The sequence below is a fragment of the Malus domestica genome, chromosome 01 (genome assembly GCF_042453785.1).
Source record: "Malus domestica chromosome 01, GDT2T_hap1".
NCBI lineage: Eukaryota > Viridiplantae > Streptophyta > Magnoliopsida > Rosales > Rosaceae > Malus > Malus domestica.
Window position 1 is genome coordinate 21,481,445 of NC_091661.1, and position 15,549 is coordinate 21,496,993.

The following is a 15,549-nucleotide window of genomic DNA, read 5'->3' on the forward strand; positions in this document are numbered from 1 at the left end:
CAAGACTTTGAAGCAAGATCTGAACCCAAACACAAATCAGTCGTCTAGCCGTGCAAGAATGGTGCACGCCGTCAACGAAGACCGCTCTTGCCGGCGGGTTTTCCTGGACTCTAAAACTCAACCAACTTAACCACTCCTCAAATTCGATCTTCTACCAACAAATCAAATTCTGATATAGTCTATGGTGAAAGATTAGTGAGAGACTTCGTAAAGAAAGGCGACGAACAGGATGAAATACTAAAACATTTTGTTACCTAAACACGCCGGAAGAGCTGAGACTGCCAAGTTTCTTTCATAAGCAATGCAAGTTAAGATGGAGGCACGGAGGTTATGAAACAGATTAGCTTATGCGCGTACTGATTTACTGGTTTGCACCTTGCCGTAGTAGAACTAGAAACTATGAAAGCCGGCAACTAAATTCGGCATCCAATCTATTCCCATCCCATCAACTTGTTTCTTACACCTTCCTCAATTTTGTTCCTTGGCACTGGAGAACCAACTCCTTCATCTAGCAGGATTCTGTATACTTCCCACTCTCGATCCCGGATCATGTGTCTGCCTATCTTAACCTGAAATCATGAAAGCACATTGAATCGTAGAATGAGAATCAAACTAAAGCGGAAATCATTCGTCTAAGTTGGCCTAAAGGAAATTACAACGAATGCATAAGAAAATTGTAAGATTGGTTGGGGGCAGTACAGAAAAGATGCGTGTTTTTAGAACTTTGAGGGCGAGTGTGATATCGTAAAAGACAAGAGGACGACCCCTGCCAGACAACTCAACGGGGTTAGCAACCAGCAGCTCAGTGTCAGGACCACGGCTCACCACAGCCACTCTAAGAGGACGCAGAAGCTCCATTCTCAAGCGGGAACATAATGCATTTTGCTTGTTCCGGTCAACAATCTTCTTCCCATCTGCTTGCATTATGAACAAGTCTAACTCACAATTTCCTCTTGGGTTAGCACAGAATCGTCCATAACGAACCTGACATTAAGCAAGAATATTCAATAGAATCGTCTCTTTAAAAAAACGGTAAATCACCTTCGTTATCTACTAAGTAATGGTAAAGCCAAATGACAAAGGAACCTTTGGAGAGAGAGAGGTTAAAAAAATCTACAAAACCTACAATTAAAGATGTACCTGAATATTGTAATCCTTCAGGGTTCTCATGATGTCATATATGAGACCTTTATGATCCTGGCAGAAGATTTGAACAAGTGTTAGAGATGGGCTAAGGTGATTGTCCACAGTTACTGAAACGGGGTTGGAGGCAACAGATCTGCTTAGGCGTCCGTTGGGCAGCTCTAAGCTGAACATTTCTTCGGTAATAGCAGAAGGAAGATACATGGAACCCTGTGAACACGCTGTAACTTCTGATCCGGCCAACTCAATTTCGCAACTCAACAAAGCATTGCATAAAACAGCCTTCAGAGAATCAATCGTTTCATCTTGTCTTCTTTTTGTATGAAGAATTTCTCTGATTGAAACGAGAGAAAAGAACAATAATATTCACCATACTCTAGAGGAGTGAAACGACAAAAGCAAAAGCGGAAATGCTGCACAGTTATTATTTATTGAAAGGGAAGCAATGTTAAGAATGACAAACCTAGTATCTGTTATGAAGAAAAGGTCCATTACTCTCCCATCCGGGGTAGTCGATACCTTCACACTGTTTATAGTGAGCTCCAGTTCACAGAGAACCTCAGTGACATCTATTAGATAAAAGCGTATTAATGTAAATCCGAAACAAAATATACGACTCCATACAGTACGTTTCCCACTCAATTACTGAGATAATTCAAAAGGTGTAGGAAGCACTTGGTAAATGAAGAGTCAATAAAGACAGAATCAAACAATACTTGTAGACTGATTAGCCAAAAGATAAGCAAAATTAACTCTCTTCCAACATTTAGTACCATAGGTGAAAGAAAAGGATCCCTTATTTGATTTCTTAAAACGAAACAAAAACAGAAATAGTGTTTTCATTTTTGCTATACAAAGTTACGGAAATAAGGATTGTTTATACCATACTTAGGGCTTCCGTATTTAGACATTGTATAAATAATCGGAGGACTCAAATGTAATTATGTAATAAAGGAAGGGGCAAATATGTAATTAGAGGAGGAGCCCTTATTCTATAAAAGGGCGTTCTCATCCTCACAAACCCTAAGCCTCTCCTATCTAGAGCAAAGCTCTCACACTCTCTCCCTCACAAATACTCTCAGAGAAATACAATTAGTGTGGACGTAGCCTAAACCTTGGGGTGAACCACGATACATCTTGTGTTATTTACATTTCTTGCAGATTCACGGTCGAATTTACGTTGTTCCAAAACCTCCGGTTTTGTGCATCAAATATGGTTCATACCGCTAAGAGTTCACTTGTCTTCCTTGGTATTATTAACACACCAAAAAGATTAATATCTATACTTGTACGAATCTGTCATAAATTATTCCTTGGTAATTCGTATCGATTCTAAACAAGGGAAATGAAAATGACGGATTCTCTTGCCTTTTACACAACACTGCTAAGTATGGGAACTCATAATATCAATCGTTGGAGATCATCGCCTTCCTATTTCATCACATACACAAATGATAATCACCGATAAAGGATACTCAAAACTTCATCTAATTCAAACGCTTACTAAGTTGGAGAGTTCAGACAAATCACTGAGAAAGATATTCAGTAACTGCACTATTTCTAAGCAAATTAAGCTCGAGGGTAACGCTTACGAAGTTTCACGAGAACAACTACTCATGCAATTGACATTCTTTGTAAAGAAGGCTTAGCATTACCATGCAATAGTCCGTCCCGTTCATAAGAACACCAGAACTTCAAAAGGAACACATCCGGTGGCTTAGGCTGCTGGTTTTCGGGCCGGTAATAGAATATTCCAGAAGTCGAAAAATACGATGGACACGCTGCCAACAGTCTCTTTGTCAACAAATTCCACCTTGTGCTTGGTTTCCCCACCACCCAAAACACTATGTAGCACCATTTCCCATCTGTTGAAACATCTGCTCCACAAAATAATCATATCGGTCACAAAAAATTTCATAAAAAATATGAGTAAAAACCTAAGTACAAATTACTACTTAATTTTAATAAGCTTGATGAAGAATGACACATTTCCAGGAAAAAACCAATATTTATTTCTCTCTGCATCTTTATATCCAACCCAAGAATTCTCAGGCATTTCCAGATCCAAACAGTAAAAAAAAATAAAAAATTACACTGCCCACCATATTTCTAGTTAAAAATTCCAAAACCCACCACCCAAAAACTCTGAAAATTTAAAATAAATAAATCAAACAAAAAGAATACATAAAGCAATCAATAAATCCTCACCTCCCCTGCAAATGCTGAGCCCAAACAGCAATATAACTCTGCACAAATCACATCCCAACCCGGTCTTGTCAAGACAATTCACAGTGATGACAGTGGGTTCCCCAGCCTTCTCTGCCTGGTTAATCACCACAACGTCCTCGTGCAAAATCCCCATTGCTTCGATTTCTGCTGCTCTGTTTTTCCAAGCTCTCGGGATACGGATGAAGCGAGAGCGCCAGAACAGCTTCCAGTTCGGTATCTTCGAATTCTCTCTGTTGTTGTTTACTGGGTGCAAACGGATTGGAGATTCCGCCAAACAGCGGATTACAGATCACTGGATTGGAGATTCCTCCACTCTGCTTTTTTTTTCTCGGCACCTTCTCAGCTTCTCTTGTCCTTCGCTTTATGTACTGTTTGCACAGTGAGAAGATTAGGAAATTATTTAAAAGATTAAAGCACGTGTGTGATTAGGTGGTGAGCCAATTAGTGCGGACCACGTCGTTGTTGCTTCCATAGGATTAACTGTTACTTTACAGTTAAATAGGATTAATTTTGTAATTAATGATTTATCGTAACGATATGACTATTTATTATCTCAAAGATTAGAGGAGATGATGTCTTAAAGAATGTTAACAATTCTTACATTTTAATCATTTATCATATATCGTGCAGTCAGAAATTATTTAACTTTCTTTATTTAAAATTAAACATAAATAATATCTGACGAAAACTGACTGTACGATATACGATAAACAGTTAGAATATGCGGATTCCTAAAATTCCTACAAAAAAAAGATCCGGACAAGATGCTTACCGGTACTAAATTGAGGTTGAGAGCCAAGTTTATTCAATTTGTCAATTGGACTTACTTACTTTTTTTTTGTCAATAGGGCTTTAATTTATAGGAAAACTGATGAAAATGGCTTGAAAACTTTGAGTTTTAACGATAAGGACACAATAAAGAGTAAAATGTAGTACCATGATTGATTTTTTAATGTAAAAATATGATTTTTCGTTAAAATGAATATTACGGGGAACTTTTCGTTAAACTTCCTTTAATTTATTTGGAAGAGAGGATCTCACCATTTGTAGGCTTGTTGCGACCTACCATGGTGGCGTTTCGAACAGTGATCTACCTGTTATGGATGATGGAGGAGGAGAGTTGCCAATTACCACCATCCCAATTTATGAGGACCGAATTGCAGCAAATCTAGTCCACCATGGTCCCCTTGCTAGTAAGTACATAGTAAACAATCGAATATATTGTAAGAATATGAGTATGAGATAGAGAAGTTTTAGGATCAGTTGTAGGTATTCAATTTTGATAGAAAGTATTGTTAATGAAAGGAATGTTGATCCTTGACAAATAAGGATTTTGTTTAGCATTGGGATTGGATTGCAGGACACGGAAACATATGTTTGTTTCCTATGAGGATTTTGATAGGAAATCCTAATATGTAAAGTCTATATGTATATATACAGTGGCCTTTCTTCTCACAGAACTAACGCTCATATTGAACCAAATCCTATCTGTGAGACGAGCTCTTGATAATATGCAAGAGAAGAGAAGGATCACTGAAACCTTGCTGCAATGGCTTTGAGTACTGGTGCTGCTGCAGGTATGTTTTTCCTTTTGGTTTTCTTGTGTACACATAATTGGTTGGTTCTCTCTATGGTTGTAGTTCATGTTTTGTTCTTGGTGTTTGTTAAGTTTATGCTTACATGTGGTGTCAAAGCCACAAGATATACAAACATGAGTTCAATCTGTACAGAAGAAAAGTTGTGTGTGTTTATAACAAAAAAATAAAAATAAAAAAAATTAATTTTCTTTTTTTTGCTCTCATGGAGAATCGAAGTCAGGTTCTCAAGGCCAGGAGATAGGTACTGGTCGAAAACGACAAAATAACAGCTCCTTTAGAAATTGAAAATATTGATCGTTGGAACCTCTAAACCACAACCGAATCGGGTTTTCTAGTTAGAGTTAGGTTTGATTCTTTCCATGAAACTATGATCTGGGTTTTTCTAAAAGCGCAAAAACCTTATGTCTTCAAATTCTAAATCCGTTTCCGCTATTATCATCGAGAATTTGAAATCAGTAATTGAAAGGTATGTTTGTGTTTATTGCTTCTGAAATACCTATGTGTGTTTAAGTATGTATGAATATGATTTACTGCAGATTGGGTTAACAAATTGCTGATAAGAAACATGGTATAACTATCGATTTTGAAAGTGAATTTAGGTTTCTTGATTTAACTTTGATTATTTTGAATCTATCACATGTATGAGACACCATCATTATGAATCGGTGTTTAAGGATACATGATGGCTGCCGCATGTTGATCGAGTTCTTAGTATGTCATTTATATGCTTATCAACAAATTATTAAGACTATAAGTATGATTATAGTCATGATGTTCAAATGGATGTTGGAATGAAATCTGGACTAATTAGTTCATATTTGTGATTTCATGAACTGCTGCAACATCTGCAATATCATTAAGGACTATGAACTTGGCCAATATACATATTCTCACTGAGGGAAACAACTACAAGAATTGGAGATGTGAGATTGATCTCTTGTTGACACTTAATGAATTTCACATAGCTCTTGACACTCCCAAACCAGTTTTGACTGATCAAAGCACTTAGCTGATGTAGAGAGATTGGTTAAAGCTAACAAAGTGGCACTTTCCATACTTGAAAGTGCTATGACATATATTGTTCGAGGTGGAATCAAAAGGCATGAATTGGCTATTACCTATTTGGATGCAATTGAGAGGAAGTTCAAAGAATCCCAAAAGGCATAAATCATTCAATACATGGCAATGCTTACCACATACAAGATTGAAGGGACAAGCTTCATCCGAGATCACATTATGAAAATGACTGATGCAGCTGGGAAGTTGAATTCTCTAGATTTTAATATTGGAGAGAAACAACTTGTATTCATGATCATTCAGGCTCTTCCAAACAAATACAATCAATTGAAGGTGTCTTATAATATTCAAGACAAGAATTGGGATGTTGATGATCTAATTGCACAGTGTGTGCAAGATGAGACTAGACAAAAGCAAGAAAAAGGCAAGGAAGTAGAAGCAGTAAATTTTGTGCAACCGGACAAAGAGAAGAAGTCATTCAATTCATTCTATGGATACTCTAGTAAGAATTCCAATACCAAACTAACCTCTTTTAAGTCAAATGCACCTACCAGAGTAAAAGACTCTAGTAAAGGATCTAACAATCTTAAAGTCAAGACCAAAAAAATTGCCAAACTTAGATGTTTTTTCTGCAAAACTAAGGGACATTTGAGAAACGATTGTCAAGTTTTCAAAGACTACCTTAAAATCAAGGGTGTGGAACACGTTAATGTCTGTGTTGAGTCAAATTTGATAGAAATTCCTGTAAATTCTTGGTGGTTTGATACTGGATGCTTGGTCTACATTACAAATTCTTTGAAGGGTTTTATAACATCAAAGCAAATTGGAGAAGAACGAAGGTTGTAGGAGGTTCCACTGTGCATGGAATCAAAGAATGGTATTGGGATGGCCTGCCTGAAGTCGAGCTACCTACCACAAAAGTTGAGGTGGTAGACCTCCATCCCGTGCTCGTAACCTATGCAGTCACTTCGCACTCCCCATGCCACGTCCCGCTGTTGGATACAACTCACGAACTTCTCCTTGCAGAGGTTGCTGACATCTTCCCCAAAGGCATTCTGGAAGATTTGGTTCGAGAACTATGGATATCTTCGCAGCACAGAAGCTCCTCACTTTAAGTCTGCCCGAGTCTGGCAAATTCTAAAGAAATAGAGGCAAGTGAATGTTGAATGGTTGGTGGGAAACACCTCGACCAAGATTCGGGCTAGAGCCACTCCTTTGGGGAACTCCAGATTGGGCACCCAAAATTCGGGGAAGTACCACTTGAGCTACAATTGGACCATCCAGGTTGGCTCGTTGAGATTGGTTTTAGGTACTGGTCGAAAACGACAAAATAACAACCCCTTTAGAAATTGAAAATTTTGATTGTTGGAGCCTCTAAACCACAACCAAATCGGGTTTTCCAAATTAGAGTTAGGTTTGATTCTTTCTATGAAACTATGATCTGGGTGTTTCTAAAAGCGCAAAAACCTTATGTTTTCAAATTCTAAATCTGTTTCCGCTATTATCATTGAGAATTTGAAATTAGTAATTGAAAGGTATGTTTGTGTTTATTGCTTCTGAAATACCTATATGTGTTTGAGTATGTATGAATATGATCTACTACAGATTGGGTTAACAAATTGCTGATAAGAAACATGGTATAACTATTGATTTTGAAAGTGAATTTAGGTTTCTTGATTTAACTTTGTTTATTTTGAATCTATCACATGTATGAGACACCATCATTATGAATTGGTGTTTAAGGATACATGATGGCTGCAACATGTTGATCAAGTTCTTAGTATATCATTTATATGCTTATCAACAAATTGTTGATTAAGACTATATGTATGAGTCTATGACTATAGTCATGATGTTCAAAGGGATGTTGGAATGAAATCTAGAACTAACTAGTTCATATTTGTGATTTCATGAACTACTGCAGCATCTGCAATATCATTAAGGACTATGAACTTGGCCAATATACATATTATCACTGGCGGCGGTAGCAACTACAAGAATTGGAAACGAAAGATTGGTCTCTTGTTGACACTTAATGAATTCGACATAGCTCTTTACACTCATAAACCAGTTTTGACTAATCAAAACACTCGGGCTGAGAAAGCTTATGTAAAGAGATGGGTTAGAGCTAACAAAGTGGCATTTTCCATACTTGAAAGTACCATGACAGATAATGTTCGAGGTGGAATCAAAAGGCATGGATTGGCTGTTAACTGTTTGGATGCAATTGAGAGGAAGTTTAAAGAATCTTAAAAGGCAGAAATCATTCAATACATGGCAATGCTTACCACATACAAGATTGAAGGGACAGGCTTCATATGAGATCACATTATGAAAATGACCGATGCAGCTGAAAAGTTGAATTCTCTAGATGTTAATATTGGAGATAAACAGCTTGTATTCATGATCATTCAGGCCCTTCCAAACAAATATAGTAAATTGAATGTGTCTTATAATATTCAAGACAAGAATTGGGATGTTTATGAGCTAATTGCACAGTGTGTGCAAGATGAGACTAGACAAAAGCAAGAAAAAGGCAAGGAAGTAGAAGCATTGAATTTTGTGCAACCAAACAAAGGGAAGAAGTCATTCAATTCATTTTGTGGATACTCTGGTAAGAATTCCAATACCAAACTAACCTCTTTTAAGTAAAATGCACCTACCAGAGTAAAAGACTTTATTAAGGGATCTAACAATCTTAAAGTCAAGAGTAAAAATATTGCCAAACTTAGATGTTTTTTCTGCAAAACTAAGGGACATTTGAGAAAAGATTGTCAAGTTTTCAAATACCACTTTAAAATCAAGGGTGTGGAACAAGTTAATGTTTGTGTTGAGTCAAATTTGATAGAAATTCTTGTAAACTCTTGGTGGTTTGATACTAGATGTTTGGTCCATATTACAAATTCTTTGGAGGGTTTTATAACATCAAAGCAAACCGGAGGAGAACGAAGGCGGTATGAGGTTCCACTGTCCATGGAATCAAAGAATGGCACTGGGATGGCCTACTTGAAGCCGAGCTGCTTACCATAGAAGTTGGGGTGGTAGACCTTCATCCCGTGCTCGTAACCTATGTAATCACTCCGCACTCCCCATGCCAGGTCTTGTTGTTGGACATAACTTAAGAACTTTTCCTTACAGAGGCTGCTGACATCTTCCCCAAATGCGTCCTGGAAGATTTGGTCTAAGAACTATGGATATCTTTGCAGCACAGAAGCTCTCCACTCTAAGTCTGCCCGAGTCCAGCAACCTCTGAAGAAATAGAGGTAGGGAATGTTGAATGGTTGGTAGGAAACACCTCGACCAAGATTCGAGCTAGAGCCACTCCTTTGGGGAACTCCAGATTGGGCACCCAAAATTCGGGGAAGTACCACTTGAGCCACAATTGGACCATCCAGTTTGGCTCGTTGAGATTGGTTTTAAAGGGCTCGCATTAAGTCATCTCATACAACAAGTGGTAGAGGTATGCAAGGAGGAAATATCCCATGGCCACATCATCAAATGAATGAAGAGCTTCCACTAGAGGGATCCACTTCAGCTTCACTCATTTGGATTTGTTGCCTAAAGACTTTAGCCATGTTGAGGATAGTTAGAGACATAAGACCCATTCTAAAGGCATGCAGTTGATGTTTAATCATTATTAATGTCTCGATTTGCAACCTTAACAATGATTAAATGGGGCACTACTTGGGTTAATATTTGAATATTGGGCTTATCATAAAGGAAGCCCAAAGGCGCCAAAAACAAGTTGAACTTACCCGAAGCTCAGCGATGAAGCCTGAAATAAATTGAAGCCTTCTCAGCTAAAGGCATAGGCCACGTGCTTATGATTGAAGTGACAAGTGACAAAGACCAGCGCTACCAACCAAAAAGCACTTTATGATGGCATAAAGGTGTAAATACAAGGTAACTCACTACCCCTGAGAGCATTCATGTCACATCCCGGCACGGGCCAGCACTACATCTCGGGCTCCTACCATATCCCGGGCTCGACTTCGTCGTAGTACGATATTGTCTGCTTTGGGCCCCAACCACGCCCACACGGTTTTGTTTCTGGGAACTCACACGAGAACTTCCTAGTGGGTCACTCATCATAGGATTGCTCTCGTGCAAACTTGCTTAACTTCGGAGTTCTGATGGAATCCGAAGCCAGTGAGCTCCCAAAAGGCCTCGTGCTAGGTAGAGATAAGAATATACATATAAGGCTTACAGTATCCACTCCCCTGAGCGATGTGGGTATCAGAGCGAATCCCTGGCCGGAAGTGTACCGACGAGAACGTCGGGCCCCTAAGGAGGGTAGATTGTGACATCCCACATCGCTCAGGGGAGTGGATCATGTAAGCCTTATATGTATATTTCTATCTCTACTTAGCACAAGGCCTTTTGGGAGCTCACTGACTTCGGATTCCATCGAAACTGCGAAGTTAAACGATTTTGCGCAAGAGCAATCCCATGATAGGTGACCCACTGAGAAGTTCTCATGTGAGTTCCCAGAAACAAAACCATGATGGTGTGGTCGGGGCCCAAAGTAGACAATATCGTACTACAGCGGAGTCGAGCCCAGGATGCGGTGGGGGCCCGTGCCTGGATGTGTTGAAAAAAAAATCTAAAAAATAAAAGAACAAGGAGAAAGATGGAGGAGGAAAAAAGGTTGCCAATTGAGGGGAATGAAGAGGTAGAGAGACCATTGAGATGAGAGAGAAAGGAGAGGAAATGAGGGAGTGCAGAGCACCCAAACTGAGCCTCTGCAACCCATACCCAACTCGTGTAGCTCTCGGACCCGACCCATATTACCCATTTTTAGTGTATTTCCGTTGGTTTTCCGGCGATCCAAAGCACCCAAACATATGGGAAACACTCTAAGACTTTCCTTCTCTCCATTACACCCCAAGTTTGATGGACTTTAGCCTTAAAAATAGGGAAACCCGCACGGTGGGTGCGGCGGGTTCTTGTGGAAATTCCTCAAATCCTTAAATATTTTTCTCCAATTACCACCACCATTAGACTTCCCTTGAGGCCTGGAACAAAGCTCATTCATTGGTTGGGGCGTTGAAGTTGTTTTAGAGTCGAATCAAGAACACCAAATTCGAGGGTTTCCGACGGGTTTGAGTGAAATTGGAGCTTTTCCCGGCCAAATTGGACTTGGCCACATGTATAAAGTTTGCTCTACTTTTTGAGATCTTCATTTGTGTAATTTTTTGAGAATTTTTAGAAATAGTTGAATTTTCTAGCGAGTCGGGGCAGCTAACCGCCACCTGCGCGCACGGCCCGAGGAGTCGACATTGTGTTTTTGTGCGAATTTTGTTATTCTAATTATGTTTTGGCATTTAATTGACATGTTTCAAATGTTAACACAAATGTTGTATATTTTGGGTTAATTAAATAGTTTTGGAATTAATTGGAAATTGGTTTGTGAACTACGAAAGGCTTGATCCCTGTTTAGGGTAAGTAGGCAGTCTAACGAGAAGTTAGATACAGCCTTAAATAATCAAGATTAATCTTACGTTGAAATTTGTCTATGAAGAGTAATTGGGTGATTAATTTATAACATATATCTTATGTTCTTTGTAAATGAGTTGGGTTATAGATTTTGTAAGTAACTCATAATTCGAAAATTAAGTATTAACTTTTGTTGAGAAGTTGAGTTAATAGAAGAAATTTGGAGATTTAGTGAAAAATCTAAGCATATGCTTTGTGTAACAACTCACATCGCCCAGATGAGTGATCCTTAAATGTATATTCTCATCCCTACCTAGCACAAGGCTTTTGAGAGCTTACTGGCTTCGGGTTCCATTAGAACTCCGAAGTTAAGTAAGTAGCACACGAGAGCACTCCCAGGATGGGTGACCCACTGGGAAGTTGCTTGTGGCGGACAATATCGTGCTACGATGGTGGAACGGGCATGGGATGTGATGACCCGGGCGGGGATGTGACAAATGGTATCAGAGCCAATCTTTGGCCGGAAGTGTGTCAACGAAGACGTCTGGCCCATAAGAGGGGTGGATTGTAAGATCCCACATTGCCCAGGGGAGTGATCCTTAAATGTATATCCACATCCCTACATAGCACGAGGCCTTTTGGGAGCTCACTGGATTTGGGTTTCGTAGGAACTCCGAAGTTAAGCGAAAATGAGGCTAGAGCATTCCCAGGATGGGTGACCTACTGGGAAGTTGCTCGTGAGTTCCCAAAAACAAATCCGTAAGGGAATGGTAAGCCCAAAACGGACAATATCGTGCTACAGTGGTGGAGCGGGCCCGGGAAGTGATCCGCCCTTGGCCTGGATAATGAAATGTGTCGACGAAAATGTCGGGCCCCTAAGGGGGGTAGATTGTAACATCCTATATTGCCCAGGGGAGTGATCCTTAAATGTATATTCTCATCCCTACCTAGCACGAGGAATTTTGGGAACTCACTCGCTTCGGGTTCCATTGGAACTCCGAAGTTAAGCGAGTAACGCACGAGAGCACTCCTAGGATGGGTGACCAACTGGGAAGTTGCTCGTGAGTTCCTAGAAACAAAACCGTGAGGGTGTGGTTAAGGCCCAAAGCGGACAATATCGTGCTACATGGATGTCATCCCGGCCCGGGTCCACCACATCCTGGGCCTGTTCTACCACCGTAGCATGATATTGTTCACTTTGGGCTTACCATTCCCTCACGATTTTGTTTTTGGGAACTCACGAGCAACTTCCCAGTGGGTCACCCATCCTAAGAGTGCTCTCGTGCACTACGCACTTAACTTCGGAGTTCTAATAGAACCCGAAGCTAGTGAGCTCCCAAAATGCCTCGTGCTAGGTAGGAATAGGAATATACATTTAAAGATCACTCCCCTGGGCAATATGGAATGTTACAATCCACCCCCCTTAGGGGCTCGACGTCCTCGTCGGCACACTTCCGGCCATGGATTGGCTCTGATACCATTTGCCACATCCCGGCCCGGGTCCACCACATCCCGAGCCTGTTTCACCACCGTAGCACGATATTGTCCGCTTTGGGCCGACCACGCCCTCGTGGTTTTGTTTTTGGGAAATTCTCGTGTGAGTTCCCAAAAACAAAACTGTGAAGGCGTGGTCGGCCCAAAACGGACAATATCGTGCTACGATGGTGGAACGGGCCCGGGATGTGGTGGACCCGGGCCGGGATGTGACACTTTGGTAATTAAAATATGATTATAGTTTATAAGGAAGTAAAGAAATTAAATAAAGCATCATGATTGAGAATTTAGCTAAGTAAAGCGAAGTTTAGTTTGGGCCATAAAATTAAATGAAGGTTAAATAATTGAGAATTTCAATTGAGTTGAGAATTATTCTGAGATTGGAGAAAAAATTGATCTAAGAGAGGTAAAGGGTAAGGAATCCAACATAAAATTGTTATGTTTTGATAAGAGAATTAAGGTTATAGAACTTGTGGAATTAAGGAACTTAATTATATGGTCATGAATATTGGCGGCTAAATAAACAAGAGTTTTATGTTGGGCCTATCAACAAACTCAATTCCTAAAAATAAATATTTCGGGGATGGGGTGTTACACTTCGGCCAAGAACAAAGCTAAAAGCAATCGGGCCAAATCGTCTATAAAAGGGGAAGTAAGCTCCAGGGGCAAGGACACTCAACCAATCAAACAAAAGACATACAAACTTGCCTATCAGACAAGTAAATACCTAAAAAGCTGCACTTCGTCCATATTCTGCACCTTTTAGCCATAGATTCCTGGTAGAAAGCCATTTTTAGCAATATTAGAAGCTCTGTTACCTTATCCTAGATTCGTATTATCGATTCCCTTTAGGAACCTTATTTGTATTTCCTACTTACATTTCCATTTCCCATTACCCACGACCCTTCTACAAACTCAAAGAGAAGTGGTTGCAAGAGATTTGAACCTTACCTGAATCTTGCCCAACTTCTTTGTGTTTGTACTTACAATTTGTAGATCTGTTGTTTAAATGCATATTATGTTATGTTTTAACTCACTTGCAATTGTTTCTCGCTTTAAGACCCATTTATAATCAAATATGGCTAAGCAAGTTAAGTTCACTTCTTTAAGCGTTTAACTGTAACCAATCAAATGATTAAGAGGGCTCTGGACTCCTTTCATCTGAACATACAAAATTATAAGTAAAAGTCCTCGGTCATAAGGCAAGAAAAAGAACTTAATGCAAACTTAACCCATCTGGGACAATCATTTGATAACAAGAAATTTAAGTATCTTGGGGCGCAAGTAATCGACTTAAATCAAATTTGTTCAACATCTATTATATTGAGATAACAGTGGCATGCCTAACTCTTTGTTAGTTTTGATTGTGAGCCTGAAAGCCTACACCTAAGGCCCCACAAAGACACATTTCAAAACTGACTTTGTTCTCTTCTTGTAGCACACCAAGCAGCAAGAACTCGACCAACAACCAACATCAATGTCAAGTGCCAACACTCCAGGGGAGCTTTGCCAAGGCCGAATCCTTGCCCGAACAGCTGAAATGCTTGCATATGGCCTAGCGACTCACTATGTGCCCTCAGCCAAATTGTCTTTATTGGAAGAAGCTTTGACATGCCGAGTAGCTTCATCTACTTCATCAATCTGTGATCTTGCTTCTATTATTTCAGCAATTATAAATGAATACTCACTGAAGAAACCAGCTTTGAGTGAAAAAGTGCTTATTAAAAAAAGGGTATTATTGACAAGTACTTTTCTAAACCAACAGTGGAAGAAATTGTAAGTGCCCTTGAGGAGGAACTTACTAAGGCAAACACTAGGGCTAGTGATCATAAAGAATGGTTAGCTGCAGCAATTTAATCGCTGAAGAAGGCATCGCCGATGAGTTTGAAAATTACTTTAAGATCCATTAGGGAAGGCAGGGTGAAAGGAATCGGTGAATGCCTCGTTCGCGAGTACCGAATAACTTGTCATATTCTGCATGGGGAGATCAACAAGGACTTCAAAGAGGGTTGCAAAGCTACTTTGTGGGACAAGGATAAGAAACCAAAATGGAAGCCTTCTAAATTGGATCTCATCACTGATGATATGGTTGAGCACTACTTCACTAAGTTGGATGGTGATGATAAAGACTGGAAATAATTAAAGCTCCCTACAAGATCCAAATTGCCTGTATTTGCCACTTCCAAGCTTTGATCAGCTTGTGATTTTTTATGTTTTCAATAACATAACTATATCTAACTTTGATGATTATAGTGTAATTAAAAAGTTAAAACTTTGATGATTATAGTGTAATTAAGAAGTTAAATAATATTTGGGTTAACTACATTTCACACTATTCAAGTTTGGAGTGATTTTAAAAAATGGCCATAAATTTTAAATTTTCTCATTATGCACCATAGGTATTGAAAAGTGTAAGCTACATTTGCACCACATTGACAGTAAAAAAACTCATCAATTTTGGAAGATTAGACATTTAAATAAACAAAAGGTGTAAATTGATATAAATGTCAAAACTTTAGGGTGCAATGTGAGAAAATTTAAAACTCATGATCTTATAAAAATCACAACACCTGAAAGTACATGGATTATTTTAAAACTCAGTTAGCCCTATAATCTAATGTTGAAACAATAT

At 39.3% G+C, this 15,549-nt stretch overlaps 1 protein-coding gene and 1 pseudogene across 1 annotated transcript; one reads left to right on the forward strand and one right to left on the reverse strand.

The window, feature by feature from the left end:
- Positions 1-273: 273 nt before the first annotated feature.
- LOC103406256 (ACT domain-containing protein ACR10-like) lies at positions 274-3,787 on the reverse strand. The gene is made up of 6 exons (XM_008345257.4): positions 3,352-3,787; positions 2,799-3,020; positions 1,607-1,712; positions 1,141-1,477; positions 700-984; positions 274-569 (listed from the first exon to the last, which is right to left on the reverse strand). The coding sequence occupies exons 1-6, from the start codon at positions 3,503-3,505 to the stop codon at positions 432-434; spliced, it is 1,242 nt and encodes a 413-aa protein (XP_008343479.1). The 5' UTR covers positions 3,506-3,787; the 3' UTR covers positions 274-431.
- Positions 3,788-14,394: 10,607 nt separating this feature from the next.
- On the forward strand, positions 14,395-15,110 carry LOC103432672 (3-hydroxyisobutyryl-CoA hydrolase 1-like; annotated as a pseudogene).
- The last annotated feature ends 439 nt before the right edge of the window (positions 15,111-15,549 follow it).

Coding starts and splice junctions, on each gene's coding strand:
- LOC103406256 (XM_008345257.4), bottom strand. CDS start 3,505: ATGGGGATTTTGCACGAGGACGTTGTGGTGATTAACCAGGCAGAGAAG. Junction 3,021..3,351: donor GCTCAGCATTTGCAGGGGAG/GTGAGGATTTAT, acceptor TTTGTGGAGCAG/ATGTTTCAACAGATGGGAAA. Junction 1,713..2,798: donor ACGGGACGGACTATTGCATG/GTAATGCTAAGC, acceptor TTTATCTAATAG/ATGTCACTGAGGTTCTCTGT.